Source organism: Lineus longissimus, chromosome 5 (assembly GCF_910592395.1).
Source record: "Lineus longissimus chromosome 5, tnLinLong1.2, whole genome shotgun sequence".
Lineage (NCBI taxonomy): Eukaryota > Metazoa > Nemertea > Pilidiophora > Heteronemertea > Lineidae > Lineus > Lineus longissimus.
Genome location: NC_088312.1, coordinates 4,371,724 through 4,388,930, shown reverse-complemented (window position 1 = coordinate 4,388,930; position 17,207 = coordinate 4,371,724). Strand labels below are relative to the sequence as shown.

The following is a 17,207-nucleotide window of genomic DNA, read 5'->3' as shown; positions in this document are numbered from 1 at the left end:
CAAGGACAGTGTCACATTCATGAAGAACTTTCTCCTCCCACAGAAGATCTGCGTCACATTTTTGAAGAAAATTCTACTAGTCTTCCATACGAAATCCTCGAAGATGGTGATCTCAGATGACGTTCACCTCTCCCATGGGAGTAGAGACAGGACAAACTCGCAACTTCTATGAAGTAACCAGGTCTGGGCCAGGGCCAGGGGTGCAGCATAATGTCAGATTATTTTTTCCTGGAGATATTGCTAGGAAAAAGTCTGTTGTTATCTTCTTTGTGGAGAAAGAGGCTAATGCTCTCCATGAGCACACCACTGACGGAAAAGTGTCTTTATGTGACCATGTCTGTTTCGATATGACGGTGTCCATGCTTTCTTCTCAATGTCAACTGATGTCACAACCATCATAATTGAAGACAACATGAAACGGATTCTTATCTCATGTTTGGTTTTGAAAATGCCTTTATTTTCAAGTAGCGTGTCGGCTCCTCCCACCATTCATCACTATCAAAACAGAAAACTAGGATGACACTGATGGTGCTGGTGCTGGCAGTCTTTGGGAGAAGTTTCCAAACAAATTGTATGGCGACGGATTGGGATTGTGGTCCTGTAAAGGGCCATTAATTTAAAGATCTCAGGGAGTGCAAGGTAGGATTCCATGCGCTGGGGACACTCCATCCCAGGACATGTCAAACTGTTACACCTGCCATCTGTCAAGAACTTGGTTGCTATTTGCACTGGCACTAGGTTGTCCAATTCCCCATCGACTTGGTGTTAAGGCCAAGGAATATTAGATCCTTGGAGAGAGCCCACGAAGATTTTATAGCAAGATGGGAATCCATGGTCTTTGGGTACAACAGCCATGTACCTTTGTCGACAGGACTACTTTTACAGGGGGGACTAAATTTCCTCTGCATCAAAATGAGATAGGCTATTTACCCAGTAAGCTCTCACCAGGGTCACGGTGATCATGACTGTTGTCTTGGAACATCTATAATTATGTACATGTACACACATAAAAAAGAAGCCAATATGAATTCGCCAGTATGTACAATTTTTATTTTGTTAAATCCTTCATGTCTGAACATGATATACATGTATCATCATCAGATTTCCTAAAACATTGAAGTTATTTACAATTGACAGTCAAGAGTAGGGAGAGAGAATGTGGAGCAGATTACATTATGGAGAATCAGATTGCTGAATCAGCACTTTAATCACAGGGAAAGACTTGTCTTTATTTGGTCGCAGTACTAAAGATAATAGTTTTTGGGTTGCTTTATTCACAAAACAATCATGGGAGCAAGTGCTATGATAGTTTGGGACTACTTCCACGTTGATGGTACTCCAACATGTAACATATCTTTATTATCTGGGATCAGCAGAACTTAACATGTATTAAGTAGTTTTATATATTCTAGCCAAAATATTTCATTAACGCAGTGGTGCCTTAACTTGTAAGTGCAGAATCGTGTTCAGAACAGTCACAACTTAATTTCAATACCTTTAAACATGGTAAACAGCCTAATTTACTACCAGGAGATTCCCAAATCATTTATTGGTGGAAGCGTGGAGATCTAACCTATCTCCTTCAACAGTTTCGCTTATGTGTTTCATCAACCAACATTGTTTACAAACATAACATACATGTACATCACATAATGCATAGTGGATTCTAAGGGATGGATTATTTAAAACATTGAAGACCAGATTCATCTGTTCACAGTATTTACTATCCGCCCACAGGCAATCATTAATAAACATGGCTGGCTGCAGCAATTAATCACACCTGCGTGATGAAACTGAATTTTTGAACAAACAAACCTGGCCCTTGATTGGTATAACCTAATACTGAATGACAATTTGTTACGTTTGGACTGAAATGAAACATCAGTGCATAAGCACCAAAAACAAAACAAGAAACCAATTTGAACAACAATAATTCCGAACGAAACAAACCTATTTATGGGAACAAGGAATAACACCTTTTTTAAGCTTAAATACATCCAAGTTTATCTCATAATTTTTTAACATATTTTCAAAGGCAACATCAGTAATCCATCTTGTCCTCATGTTTCTACATAACTAGTCATAAAAAGGATTAATTAATTTTGATTACAAGGGGAAAACGCTGTCTGCTCCGAGAACAACACATTTAGGGGGGAAAGAAAAGGACAGAAACTACATGCAAATTGCACACAAAACTGCACATGGTACGCGATTCTTTCCCAGAAAGATTTTGTGATACGGACTCAGGCCCGGCCTGATGTTAGAAGTTGGAACAATACACAATATTTTCTCCCCCAAAATCAAAAGCAGAAAGCAAATGATACAAGCAAAAGCTGGATCTGAACACTGGTCTACAAGTGTCGTGTGTAACAGTCTTGAAAAGGTCTGGAATACATACTGCTGAGTGGAAACTGTCCATATAAAATCAGCATGAATATGTACACAATGGACACGACCAACCTCAGTACCATGTAGGCGGCTCTTAGGTTACGAAGATGACCCTACATTGCAAGGCAGACATTGAAAGGAAATGGGCATCAGGGGACACCACTTGACCATATATTCAGCTGAACTGACAGTGCTGCGTTGAGGCTTTTACCATTTCAAGTTGTTGGTTATACATATAGGTGCTATCGACATAAAGACTATAGAGGCATTGCCTACCCCTTTTGCAATCAGGATTAACCCTCAAGACTCCTTTCACAGACTGGTACACACTTCCAGTGTACTTAGATACACCCTGTAAAACCAAAGCTTGAATCTCTACAATATTTTACACAAAATGGAGTCACCAAAATAAATTATTTTACATTGTCTACATACATGTAGTAACGCATGAATAGTATAAAACTGCATCACAGTGCTTGCATTCAGTATAAAAAGAGGGCGCTTCTAAGTAATGCCTACTGCAGCGTATGATCAAATTTAAGGTTATGAGAAAAGATTTATCATGACTGATGGGAAATAGGACAAAACTCAAATATTTCCTGAAATTTCCCATTCATCAGCTCTTTTATCATTGTCTAATTAAATTTGATCACCCGCAGTGGACATTTGTCTAAGAAGTGAGTTTATAATACATTATTATGTTATGTTAGCATGCCAACGTATTCATGGCATATGATAACTACTAGATACATACCATCCAAGTCCGGTGACGACACCCTATTATAAGTCGGACTGATAGCAGTTCCACATCTGAGCATTTATTCAACCAAGCACACAACATATTTTTTCAGTGCAAACATTGCGATACCACTCCACACACTCATCACAAAACAATTCCTTCTGAAAAAGGAAATGAAATTCAACCCACACTGTCTTCAGGTCAGTTAGTTCAGAAGAATCTCCAGACATGGAATTAGATCTCAAATGATATTTGCCTCGGTGACAAAGACGTTTAATACTAAATGTCATTGCTCATCATCAGGATGTCAATTCAATTTTTTTTCAAAATACGCGCTAGTCCACTTTAGATTCTAAATGTGGCCCCTGCTCATTTTGTACATGTATTTGGCACAACATAGATACATGTAGATGCACACAGAATGCAGTGTTTGAAGATTTTTTATCATCGATCGAGCAGACACCCTTTTTCATCACTTGAATAATGCAACACAACTGGAAAGGGAAGAACGTGCATGTCTTCAAAGAAGTAGGCCTACACCAATAACAACACATCAACTATTCAACAACAATTTATGTGTACTTTCTGAATACATTTCCCACAAAAAAAACAGTGAAATGTACCGAGTCAAAGTGCTGGTGGCCAACACAGCTTCTTGGCAATACTTTTTCTAAATATTTTTTTTAACAGTGAACTTACACAATATCATTCATATACACATGAGAATTATGAGTCTTCTTCATTATGAACTGTTCAAACCTGTTAAATTCACAGTTATTTTTTGCAAGACTGAAATGTCACAAACTATGAAGCAAATGACCACATTCTAATAAACCGTTTTACCCACAAACAAGAAGAATACAATAATTTCAGGGCTAAAACAGAGAGGAAGGATGATACATTCTTCATTATCCACAGACATATTAAGGGAACACACAAGCTGAGTCATTACATCTGTACAACTTTGAAAATCATCAAACAGTCCTCATTTTCAACAAGCTTACCATTTTTGTATTGACAAGTGTGTGATGATTTGTCAAAGAAATGACCAAGTCATGGACCGTCAACTAACTTTCACATAGCCAGTACCAGTTTTTCTGGCACAGTCACCAAGAGTCCGACTCTCAGCCCAATGAGGGAACACTTTCAAAAGTTCAATACGATTTTGATCCATGACCTGATTACAGACGAATGACATCGTCAAACTTCTTCACAAAGACAACATGAACAACAACAATAACATGGAGGTTCTCCTAATACTAAAAACAAAAGACATCTCTGGAGTAAATCTCATTGGATAACCACTTAAACTTTGCTCAGCGACAAACTCAAAACAATTACGACCTTAAATCTTGTAACAGATTTGATCAAATTATTGACCTGGACTGACTTCTTTGCTTGTTCGAACTATAGGTAAGTTTTAAATCACTGAATCCATCGGCTGCTGAGCAACAAATGCCACTGAACAAAATTTGAAGGTTAGAATGGTGAGAAGACAACATTATTTATCACTGCCACGTGACTACACATACACTGGAGCGTCAGTTTCCGGATCGTGCAACTTTGTAGCATAGGGGTGGCCACCCTCATCGAAGAATCTCCGAAAAGTGAACTCAAAGAACGCATGCTCAGGATGCTTGCCGTTCTTCCACGTTAAATCCTTCGCCTTGAGATCATCCGGTTCCGACCCTGAATTATGCATCTCCACTGCATCAAAATTCGATGTGTCTGTGGGGTACTTTATCACTGGACTATACGGAGCTGTCTGCCGACGCAAACCCTCAAAGTTTATGTCCGCTTCATGGAAGAATCGGTGACTTTTGACTTCTGTAGATCCGTGGTTGCCAAGGCGTTCCTCCGGCCCACGGCACAACCGGAGGATAAGGTCCTTGGCTGATGAACAGAGATTTGATTCTGGTGGGATGTGTAGGTATTGTTCCCATTGTATTACCTGAAATGGCAGAAATAACATATCACAATAACTGGTATCAATGAATGGCAGTTTGAGCCAAGTCAACAAACTTACACACGACTGACGACATATTCATTGGATTAAGTCAGTTCAAAACAAACACCGAGCCATAACATCCACATTAAGGCTTACCTTATATTGTGTTTCTGCTGGTGTGTCAGCGTAGAATGGAGGATGGCCAACCAGCATCTCATAAAGAATCACACCAACACTCCACCAATCACAGCAAGCCGAGTAACCTGAAAATGTACAGAAAAATAAGTATTAGAATAAGATGAGAAAAGGAAATGTCAAACAATGAGAGACTAAAGACCACTGCGGATAAGGTGTGATCACAACAGATTCACATGTTTCTCACTTGGATGGGCTATTTTGCCTGCCCTTGAATGTACATGTTTATGTAGCTAGCAAGAATGTCTGTTTGAAAGGCTCATTCACAGAACATGGCAATAGAAGGATGAAGTGGTTTGCCAAAGATCACAGGTGATATGATCATTGTCAGGGTCGGAATCGAACTCACAACATTCGACAATGGTGACTGTTTTGGTTTCAATGCTGACTTACCTAACCGGAGCAGCACTTCCGGTGCGATATAGTTGGGTGTTCCAACCAAGGAATGTGCCAAGTAACGTTGCTCTTGTTGTTTTCGCCGCTCCAGTGGTTTCAGCTCCCCGTCGTCCCAAAGTTCATTTGGATCCATCGAATCTTGTCTGGCATGACCATCTAGAAGTAGATGAGACGCAGTGTTTGTATTATGCAGGGAGACATACTGATTTGAGTACAGCTGAGAGTATGAATTTACCGCTGAATCTGGGGGCGAAGATGTAAGACCTCGATCTTCAGTAGCTAACTTTATCATGATAGACCTGACCTCTACTCATTTTTCAGATTAGAAAGGCCACTGATCTGACTGTAAAACTATTCAGATTATGATGAAGAGCAATTTTTATCAAAGGAAACCAGTAGCTCACCTTTTTGATATACTTTAGAATTGTGCGTCCACCTGAACCCAGTGCATAAACCAAAGTCTGTGAGTTTAATATGTCCATCACGATCAATGAGAATATTGTCTGGCTTGATATCACGATGGATGAAACCCATCTTATGTACACTCTCGATTGCCACAACGAGTTCGGCAATGTAAAATCGAGCCAGTTGCTCTTCAAAGATCCCAAATTTTATGAGTAAACTCATCATATCCCCGCCAGGGATATAATCCATCACAAAGTATAAATTTCCAGCATCCTGAAACGAATAGTACAACTTGACGACCCATTCGTTGTCAGCCTCGGCTAAGATGTCGCGTTCCGCTTTCACATGCGCCACCTGGTTTCGTTTGAGGACATCACTTTTCCGCAACATTTTCATGGCATACAAATGCCCAGTATCCCGCTTTCGAACAAGAGAAACCTTACCGAATGCACCAACACCAAGAGTACTTATCGATTCAAACATGGCCTTATCCATTTTTGCACGTTTTAAACGAATATAGTTTGATTCTTTTTGATGTAACATTTTACGCATCTGACATTGTGCTTCCTCCGATAACCCAACCTTAGCCATTTCATTTTCTAATTGTATTCGTCTATTCAACCGTTGTTGATGAGACTTCAGCACATTTTCCATATGTTGTTCCATATAAAACTTAAATGCCTGCGGAGAATAATTTTTCACTTTGCATTCCCGTCTTTGCTCGTCTTTCCATTTTGCCTCTGGTTTCCGTTCCGGAATCGGGGAGGTACACCGATGTTTCACTACTCGTCCGTCATTGTCATCGAGAACACTGTCATTATCACTCACTGGGCCATTTCTATGCAGCGGAGAGGGGGGCAGTGGGGGTGGCAGTTCGGGGTCAGTGTCAGAATCTGGTGGGGGCGGTGCAGGGGCCTTGCGCCCTGGATAAGGTGGTGGGGGTTTATCTGGAATGTTATCTGAATTCGTAGACGGAGTGGAAACAGTGCTAGTTATTGACACAGGCGACTGGTTAGTTGCCCGTGAACATGGAGAGTTAGACCCAGATGGAGTATTTGAGATATCCAGGTTCAAGGAGTGAGGGGGCACAGCATGAGAATGGTGCGGAAGATCAGGCGGATGTCCATAGTTAGGTACTCGGTTCTGCTGATTCCTACTGATGTTTATTTGAACTGTTCGACCAGATGACTGCCCAACTGTTGGAGGACTTGGAAGAATGTTATGTCCTTGGCTAATATGGATCTGTACATTTCTCATGGGAGCTTGAGATGTCATTGACTGCGCTTGAGTAGTTGTGCCGATCTGCGCATGCAAGGATGTAGTGAAGCTAGTCGGAGTACTTGGTTGAGGACTTGGAGATGACAACGGGGTTGTACTGTTCGGCCGCATCGGAGCCATCGGTACTGTGGCTGTCTGCGGAATAGGCTTCTGTACCTCACGACTACGCACTGACTGTGTCACAATAGGTGCCTGCTTAGCACCCCAAGCCTGCATAGGGGACAAGTTAATCGACACTTGGTTCACCGGTGAAGGACTCCCTGTAACAGATCCTGATGCGCTCCGCATCATTTGAATATCATAACCACCATCGTAAGTCGGAGTTGACTGCTCTGACCGTGAATAATGTCCATAATTAACAGTTGGACTGTTACATACTGACGGACTGCTCCTCTGGGGATAAGGAGGCAGTGGAGGGGGCGGCTTGGAATATTTTACAGTAATGCGTCCAGATTTCGATGTGGTCCCTACACCTCCATTTTGTTGATTTTGCATAATCACAGGTTGATGTTGGAATGACACTGGACTAACTCCCCGCTGTGGAGTAACCGGACCAATACCCGGTTGTTGCTGTAATGTCGCCATTCCCTCCTTGGGAATAGGCGATGCATGTCGATACAGAGTTCTAGCATCCGGATGCATGAGAGGTGGAGGAGGAGGTGTTTGTCCCCGTGGTGGTGTTTGGGGTGGGAGGTGGTGAGTCCGTGGAGGTACAGGCGGTGGAGGAGTGGTAGCCCGCCCGTTTGGCGTAGATGACGAGGCATAATGTCCTGGGCCATGATCAACAGGCGTTATGTTCACACGTGGAGGATCACTTCCATTGATTCGTGGTTGTACTATTGGACTTTCAGATCGAATACTAGCACTATCTGACACCGGGCTGTTCTGCCTGTACTTCTCCTCAAAACTCGGCTTTCGTATAACTTTATTGCCATGGTATCCCGAAAATCCTGAAGAACAATAAGCAAGATGTAACAAGTTGTGCAACGAGAAGAAGAGAAACACTTTTTACAATGGTAAAGCAACAGCTTACCGTAAACCGGATTAGTCTACCTTTATGGTATCAATCAGGGTTACCTGTGGTGGTTCCCTCTCAAACTTCAACGACTTTCCTCAAACCCCTGTACCTACCTCCATGATTGACTGGTGACCTCACCGCCACTCCATTTTTACTCTCAGCCACGTAATGTTGCTGAATGAGGTCCATGGCTGCCTCAGTTCCATTGTCCCCGCAGATTTTTGTCGCTCGGATTGCAAGGTCCTGAAAATACATCAAAATAGGTACACATGAGACTATCGTTTTACCGTATTCATCTTTTATTGGACCAACAAGTTTGTTAGATATCGGGAGCTAAAATGGCCAAAGTTAATAAGGTCAGCCTATGCTGATTTGGATGCAGCATCTGCAACAGTGCAAGTCAAATTGATATTTTGGGACGAGACCTGAAAATAAAACAGATAAAAAACTAATGGTAAAAAATGTTTTCTTTTTTCATTGTTAAAATGAATAGTGTGCTCAGACTGATAACACATAAAATAGACCTGCAATTCAAAATCGTAATGATACTAGAATTTGTTTTGGACCTGAATGATACTTTTGATGCTATTCAATTTTATAATGTGTATCATCTTTATTTTGACACCCAGTATACTGCAAAATTCCTCTTGCTCATAATATTGTCTGTATTATCAAATCCTCAATGTTTGCTGTACGTTATCATGTTTACACACCACTTGTGATTTCTTATGGTGCCGTCGCATATGCAACCAGGCACAGAATTCCCATCATGTCCATTTCAAAGATGGCTGCATAGAGCCCAGAAAGTGGTCATGTCATGTTTTTAAACTAAAGCAGGATTTTCACCTCATTCCTCATAATATTATTTTTGTAGCATAGAGCATTGGCACTGGGACAAGCACAAGCCGGAAAAAATATGATCACGTTCAATATTTTCATTTTGTTATGAGTGAGCAGCGACATTCACACAAATATGCCCAACTTTTTAAAAGGAGTTACATGAATGGCTTGCCTGAGTAGGAATAATGGGTATTATTAAATGGAATGTTGAGCTTTCATCGAAATTTTATCAGGCCGATGACCAGGCACAGTTATTATGACTGCTTAGAGCAAGTCAACAATTACACTTATGTACACTATTATGAAATTGGCCAAAGAACCACATAGGGTCATTGAAATTATAAGCGAGTACCCTCTCACCTGTTTTAAATAAAGGTACTTGTCCAAAATTTTACTCTAAAATGTTTGACTTTTTTATAGAGCATCATCGTGCCTTGAGATTTTGATAGGTCCCGCCCCCCCCCCCCACAGGACAATTACAATCTCAAATCCCCATCCCCTTTTGCTGGTATATTTTCATCCCTATCCTCTATTGCATACTGCTGGTATGTTCTGTATGTAACAGGTTTCCGCAAGTCAAGTTTGGGGAAATACAACAATTACTGAATTAGGTATCTGATTACTGATTTATAAAGTAAGTGTGTCAAATCCAACAAATCTCAGCCATTCTTTATTGTCCATCCCAGCATTCCGTAAAAGACCACTCCCCACTCTTTGTACTGACACCTTGGTTGAATTAATGTATCTTTATTATGCAACAGATTTGGAACTTGCTATCTTTGATCTTTCGATTGATTTCTTTTGTTAGTTTCATTCCACTCAATCGTGATGTTATTTTCTCCAATCCCTAAAATTCAATCTATGTTCAGTAAAGTCCACATTCCTATCATTGGACATACAAGTATTATAACAAAACCACAATAGATGCCAAGTTTTAATTGTATGACCATACCATGTATTAGCTACCTAACAATGTGCCAAAATAGCCCAGTGTAGGTCTGTGTATAAGCAACTAGGCCTATGTAGGCCTTTACTCTGGCAGGCAGAACCAAGTGCTGCATTCCAAAGTATTAACCCCCCACAATCAAACGTGTGTTTGTCAAATTTTGAACTGAAATCTTGTCATTTGATTGGTGTCACTTGAGCGAAGAAAGCCAAGTGAAGAGACCATCTGTTAGGCCTACTCTGTCCATCCACTTTATACTAGGCCTACACAGCACTCATATCTTTATTTGTTACTTGTCAAATAGTAAACAGTCCAGCTACTGAAATATTGAAATGTACTTGATGATGCTTGACACGATTAAGGCCTACTGACTTTATCAAGTATCATGACCTCTTCGGATTTGATCAATATCTTCGGAATTTAACAAATGAGATTTCTGACAGCTTTATCATTCTAAAACATGATAGGTCTGTTGATGACGGCATTGCTGAATAAAAAACACTGTGTTTTAGCACAGGAATACATAGAAAGATTATGATGATGAATGGCCAAATGGGATCCAGGAGAGCACCTCATCCAACCAATTAGCAAATCAACTCATCATTGAGCATGATGCTAGCAATTCATCCCCACTGTCTCCCACCTGCTGGAATACAGATAGAGTTTTCTGAGTGATGAACATTTTAAGCATTATTTTTCATTGAAAACGTTTATTGGAGTTCTATAGGGAATCCAATGAAATATTAAGAGAAATGCGCTTCTCCTATGGTTTCAAACCATTACAAAGTCAGAAGAAGGAAGGAAATCTAAGGGGGGGGGGTCAATTGCAAGACAGCTGCACCTCCGGAACTGGTACATGACATGAGCCTACTCCCTGTACTCATGTCTAGAACTCTTCAATTCTTACATGCAAATCAAATACGAGAGGTAAAAATATTGACTGTAATGACACACAGCTTCTGAATTTCAAATATGTTTAGAATCTGTATGTTCTAAGAAAACACAGACATAAATATTTTGACATGGTATGCAATCGGCAAAACACACACACGCCAGCAAACAATTTGAGTCAGTCATCACCACCTGAGCAGTGCCATACACCTGAGGACTCCATTCAAGAGAATCCCACTAAAGGATAAATTATTACTGAGCAAAGATGCCCTCAACACAATAAACCACCGAAAGAATATGCCAGTATTTTTGGAAGTAATTTCAGTAGCTCGTTTGGGGTGTCCTTCCATCATTTGAACCAGGTAAAACTATGCAAGTAACAACTCATCAGTATACTTATATCACTACCTGTCCTGAAAGTCTGGCGCGGAATGCCTCTCAGTCTCATTCCCAAATGGTGAAGTGTTTGGTGCAAGTGTTTTACTTGCACTTGAACGCTATCAATTGCAGTAATTATGCACATGATACATGTTATCATAAAAAGAACAACACCATCATGTGATGTGGATGTCAAATTTTTCTACATATTCATACCCCACAGCGGACTGGTGCTGAAATTGTGTGATGCCAACACAGTGCACATTCTAAGTGATGTAAATAACAACAGATTTTGACTCATACCCTAAAGTTGGTTCTTCCCCACTCCTGTGTGCAAATCAAGGAGGTGATGCATGCCATTGCCTGCACCCCTTATTTAAGAAAATTGTTTGACAATAGACTTCCTTCTTCTTACATTATAGTCATCTACATGTAAAACATGATGCAAACTGACGTAAAAACACCCGCCCCCCCCCCCCCCCGGAGAGGGTAAAACTACATTTTTGTACCAAGACTAGACATATAGGTACGTAACACTGGTACACTGCACACATTCCAAAGCGACAGGAATAACGAATAACTGAGAGCACGAGGGAGCCAGCATCTGCAACAGTGGATCCAAGTGCACCTACAAATATGTTCAGTAATTGGTGCGGCATTGCAATTTGCTGTAGCTATTACTTCACTGCTGGAGGCGAATGTTGCCTCAGGAATCTCCGCATTCCTGGCAAGTGAAAAATAACTCACCGCTGTGACTTGATCAGGCGCATGGCAATTCTTGTGCAACTTTTAGTTTTAAAACCAGAGGGGATGCAACTTGAACATACTTATGTAAAGTATGTGCAAAGCTTTGGGTACATCTAACAGTGGGTTACTCCTGCTAAATTTTTTTGTGTGGCGAATGTGCCATTAAAAAGTTTGTTTAGAGGCAACATTGAATACCAAGCTGCGGAGCAACACTAAGCCAAAAGAAATAGTGCAAACATGGTGAAATTCTTTCTCAGACAAGTTAGAGCATTGCCATCTGGCCATCTGGACAACATTGTCCATATGAAGACAAATGCAGGTCATACATGGTTTGCAAAAACACACTGACACATGGAAATTACAAATCAGTTGTTTCAAATTCCACAGGCAACTGGAGTTTACCATGACATACAGACACGACAGATGTACTAATTATCAAAGAAATCGATTAAAACAATATCAAAATATATATGTCGCGGCAATTGGAAGACACGAACAACTTCAAGCAGATTGCTTGTTTCGAAATATCACTATCAGGGACATTAGGCTAGCAGACACGAACAACTTCAAGCATTGTCAAGTAAAACTTTCATGGTTAGCTCCCAGGGCAGTCAGGAGAAATTTGTACGTACGGGAGCGATCAGTTCAAATCCAAAATTGTGTGCATCCATGTTCATTATCATTTATATCTTGGTGACTGTTTACTAAAATTTGACCACTTCCCGCCACTCCCTATATTATATATTATACATTGCTTGAAATCTGTAGTCAACAAGTGAGTAATCGTATTCAATCACAAGCTACATGTTGCTTCAATATTACTGGGGGAAACTTACCGCATCATATCCGAGTGCCAACAACTGCTGTAATGTCTGCTGACCAACAGGCGATAAATCCAAATCCTGTCCGGCAGCATCGAAGCACGCTTCATCTTGATTCTTGAAAGGTTTAAGACTATTCCTGATTTCTGCTAAAGCTTTTTGTGTGTACACTATGCGAGTCATTCTATTTCCATTGCTACTATTATTTCTGTCTACCTTCTCCACAAGGTTAGGAGTGCTGTGAGACAGCTCCGTGCGAAGCTGGGCCTGGTCACTCTGTGCCTGGAGCTGATCTTGTGGGCTGCCTGATCGAACATGACTGAGACTGTCACGTATCGTTTCCAGCATATGCCGATTAGCACCAAGTAAGAGGGGTCTCCTACCTCGGTCACCAGGACCCTCCTTGCGAATCATGGGGAATCCTTAGCCTATTCATAGATAGTCCTTTTCTATTATAAAATGTTCACAGAATATTGTTATCCACTATCAATGTTCTCAGTCACTGTTCTCAGATGTGGTATCATCCTGAGTTTACCTCACATCATGACCTTGGAAATGTGCATTCCTGAGAATGATTGAAAATGTTGGCATTCTGAAGAAGAAAGGACATAAACTGTCAACAACTGGTAATATCAAAATAATACCTCCATGGTCCATGAAACATGGTCATCATGGGTATGAGATAGTGGTAGCGACATTTTTGTTTCCTCTAATCGACGAATTTGAAGAAGATTGTTTTGGCACTGACCAGTCACGCGTTTCATCTTGAACAAAGGATCGCTGTGTGTCAGGGCACTGTCCAAAGTCGGCTTGGGCCTTCTAACGTGTTTTGAGGGTAGCGTTCTGAGTGAGCGCATTTGATTTGTTTTGGCACTGTGATTGAGTGATTCGTCTTCTTCGAATTCATCTATCATGACATTTACGTCTATTCAATGTAAAAACAGTATCTAAGATACCACATAAGACGAAAACAAATATGACAAAAATATTTCAACACAGATCACACTGCGCCCAACCCCAAAAGAGGGCAAATACCCTAAACCAATACCCTAAAAGGGACTGCATTCTTCAGCCACTGACTGAGACGGCCATCTTGCTCGAATCATTCTGCACTATGAACATACATTGTATGTACGCTTAGTGTACACACATTTCGGTACGCGGGTATCCCATCGGATTAGTCTCTCAAACTCTGATCTGAAGGCAAAACAGCTTCATTTTTCACCGTCAAAACATATGTGAGACTTTATTCTATTACTTCTTGCTGTTTACAGCTGACTTTAACTCTAACTTACGTGAGAAACCGTGCTTATTTAGCCACTTTTGTACAACACAAAACACCGGAATGCGACTTTACGAAAATCCTATCGTTGGGAGAATTTGGATCGCGATCAGAATTGTTCTATCAAAAAAATAAATTATACCACTCATTAACGTAGAATATGATGTGTATCTGATATTTGTAGCGTCTGAATACTTGTTTTTGATCTGAGGACCACAGAAAACCATTGATTAGGAGAAAAATATTCTTAACGACAATGGCTTTACGACATTGAGTGTCTGAGGCATTCATCAATTGATTGACAGGTCCGGAACCGCCCATCAAGCCATAACTGCATTGTTGACATTCCATGGAAGGTCACATGGGTAAATCGAACAAAGGTAAACAGTCAGCACGTGGATATCAGTAGTAAATGGTTACGTGTTCGTATACAAATGTAAACAAAATTCATTTCTAATCCATATGTCCATGAATCTGAAAATATTTGGGGTTGCTTTCCGGTATTTTCGTGATTTCGTGCACTGCAATCGTCCCTCCCACCCTTCTGATAATGGTCCGAAGTGCCTTGTTCATTTCCACGCTTGCCGGGTAGCTAGTCTTTTGAAGCAGAGAAGAAAACTCTTGAGACGACCCCTAATTCACGCTTGTACGGCTAATGCGGAGGGGATCGTGCCAGTTTATAAATGTAAAGATAAACAACATGATGGCTTCCTCTGTACGTTTGTTCTCAAATTTCTGAAATAAAACGCATAAAATTAGTTGATCGAATATTTCAATGAAGTTGAAAACTATCTGTATCCGAAGATTAATCTATATTTATTCGGGAGAACACTTCAAATTGATATGGTGTGACCACAATTTTTATGTCATTGTCAAGTTAATTTTCATTACAGAATCCAACATCGTCAGGAACTGGGACAGCTGGGAGTCGAAGTAACAAGCTGAGTCGACTTCGTGAGCTTCAGCTGAGAAGGGTATGTTTAATTCAAATTCAATCACAAACTTTTGGCTGGCCTTTATTATAAGATCTTGTTTGTTTTATGTGACACATAGCTCCAAAGATATCTTATGATAATCATTCGAAATTAGATAAAAAAGTACAACCTTTCCTAAATGTAGATCCTCTTTTTCCAGAATGAAGCCAGGAAGCTGAATCACAAGGAAGTTGTGGAAGAAGATAGACGGAAGAATCTTCCCAAGAATCATGAAGCAAAGCGGAAGCGAGTTGAGTGGGAAGAGGAAGATGAGAAGAAAAGAAAGGTTTGTTTTTCAAATTGGCACAAAAATGTTTCTTTTTAAAAATCTTCCCACCTTAGCCCTTCAGTATTTCAATTCTTGATTTGTCTATCCTTTCTAGGAGGCCGTATCAAAGGGCGAAGATTATGACAGAGTGAAACTCCTGGATGTTGGTGCAGACCAGGCTGAACGTTGGGACAGAATGAAGAAGAAGAAGAATCCAGACATTGGATTTTCAGGTACGAACAAATGGTTAAACTGCCCTATACTCATTTGCTCTAAGGAAAAAATGGAAACCAATGAAAAGTCACCTAACTCTTTAGTCTTTGTTGTGTGGTTTGGAGAGAAACACTAATTTATGACAGCATTTCCTCAGTCAAAGAAAGCTTTAAACCTTTACCACTTTGGCCAGTCTCGTATTTTAGTTTTCAATCTCAACAACAGCTAATTTAATGTTTTGTTACGTTTGGATAAAGCAAATTTAGAACAGTTCACACAATATATTCATCACTTTGGGTGCATGTGCCACCTTTGTGAACAGTTTCATTATTCTTGTGAGGGCAATTTTTCTTGCAGACTATGAAGCAGCTACAGCCCGTCAGTACCAGAGATTGACGAAACAGATCAAACCGAATATGACAGACTATGAAATAGAAAGAGAGAAAAAGTAAGTTAAAACTTCCTCAATATTTACTCTCTTAATCTACTAAGACGTTGTATGGAAGTTACTCATGGTTGACTGACATCTTTACCCATTTATTTTCCATTGCAGAGGTGATGAAGCATTCTACCCAACTGTTGATACTTTGGTAGGGGGTCACAAGGACACGCCAGACGCCATTGACAGGATGGTTGGTGACCTGGAAAAACAGTAAGTCTCCGACCTGAATAACTGGTTAGAAACCTTTAGTTGATCTAAGTGTTGTGACTTCCTATGATTAAAAAACTCATTATGAACGCTGTTCTAAAGGTGAAACTTTTGTCCTAGAAGTATTTCCATAAACTGTGGATAGAAATTGTCTCGCTTTACAAATACTTTTCCCATTTTCAGGATTGACAAACGGAGCAAATTCAGTCGAAGGCGTGGCTTTGATGAGGAAGCTGATATCGACTACATCAATGAGAGAAACATGAGGTTCAACAAGAAACTGGAACGATTCTATGGAACATACACAACAGAGATAAAACAGAATCTTGAAAGAGGAACTGCTGTATAGATGTTCTGTGTGAACTTCAAACTCTACCCGAGTGGTATGGGAATTCAACTGAGCAACTCTGTCTGTGCTCAGAGAATTACGTTGTCCACACGGCAGACATTTCGATTATTTGATATTTGGGATAGTTAGTGCTATTTTGGACACATATGGGTCTTGATTTGCACTAAAACAATGTCCAGTTCATCACAAAATACTTCATATGTAGAAGTATTTCTATAAGTCTTATTATAAGAAGGATTTAGGCAGAACTTGCTGTGTCGACTGGTTTTCTCAAACCAGTCCTTTGTGAGCAACTTGTGTAAAAATTAAATAATCGATGGTGTTTATGTAATGTATATAAAGTACTGTAATAAATGAATTGGTAAATACTAATACATGATCCTTCATGTTATTTCATTAGTGACAGATCCACTAACTACGGTGACAGAAACTTAGACATCCAAATGTGACAGCCAAAAGCATTATCCGCAAGTCTGTCAGCC

At 40.3% G+C, this 17,207-nt stretch overlaps 2 protein-coding genes across 2 annotated transcripts; one reads left to right on the top strand and one right to left on the bottom strand.

The window, feature by feature from the left end:
* Nucleotides 1-1,024: 1,024 nt before the first annotated feature.
* Nucleotides 1,025-14,436, bottom strand: LOC135487528 (serine/threonine-protein kinase LATS1-like). The gene is made up of 7 exons (XM_064771285.1): nucleotides 14,286-14,436; nucleotides 13,006-13,582; nucleotides 8,481-8,610; nucleotides 6,071-8,299; nucleotides 5,664-5,822; nucleotides 5,232-5,338; nucleotides 1,025-5,078 (listed from the first exon to the last, which is right to left on the bottom strand). The coding sequence occupies exons 2-7, from the start codon at nucleotides 13,402-13,404 to the stop codon at nucleotides 4,650-4,652; spliced, it is 3,453 nt and encodes a 1,150-aa protein (XP_064627355.1). The 5' UTR covers nucleotides 13,405-13,582; nucleotides 14,286-14,436; the 3' UTR covers nucleotides 1,025-4,649.
* Nucleotides 14,437-14,970: 534 nt separating this feature from the next.
* LOC135488171 (pre-mRNA-splicing factor SYF2-like) lies at nucleotides 14,971-17,099 on the top strand. The gene is made up of 7 exons (XM_064772650.1): nucleotides 14,971-14,987; nucleotides 15,166-15,246; nucleotides 15,407-15,532; nucleotides 15,630-15,747; nucleotides 16,085-16,175; nucleotides 16,281-16,379; nucleotides 16,560-17,099. Exons 1-7 carry the CDS (start codon nucleotides 14,973-14,975, stop codon nucleotides 16,723-16,725), a joined length of 696 nt encoding a protein of 231 aa, XP_064628720.1. The 5' UTR covers nucleotides 14,971-14,972; the 3' UTR covers nucleotides 16,726-17,099.
* The last annotated feature ends 108 nt before the right edge of the window (nucleotides 17,100-17,207 follow it).

Excerpts from the sequence above, each read along its gene's own strand:
- LOC135487528 (XM_064771285.1), bottom strand. The coding sequence starts at position 13,404 with ATGATTCGCAAGGAGGGTCCTGGTGACCGAGGTAGGAGACCCCTCTTA. Across the intron at positions 8,611-13,005 it reads TGGCACTCGGATATGATGCG|GACCTTGCAATCCGAGCGAC; the intron begins GTAAGTTTCCCC and ends ATGTATTTTCAG. Across the intron at positions 5,339-5,663 it reads GGAAGTGCTGCTCCGGTTAG|GTTACTCGGCTTGCTGTGAT; the intron begins GTAAGTCAGCAT and ends GTACATTTTCAG.
- LOC135488171 (XM_064772650.1), top strand. Across the intron at positions 15,533-15,629 it reads AAGATGAGAAGAAAAGAAAG|GAGGCCGTATCAAAGGGCGA; the intron begins GTTTGTTTTTCA and ends TATCCTTTCTAG. Across the intron at positions 16,176-16,280 it reads GAAATAGAAAGAGAGAAAAA|AGGTGATGAAGCATTCTACC; the intron begins GTAAGTTAAAAC and ends TTTCCATTGCAG.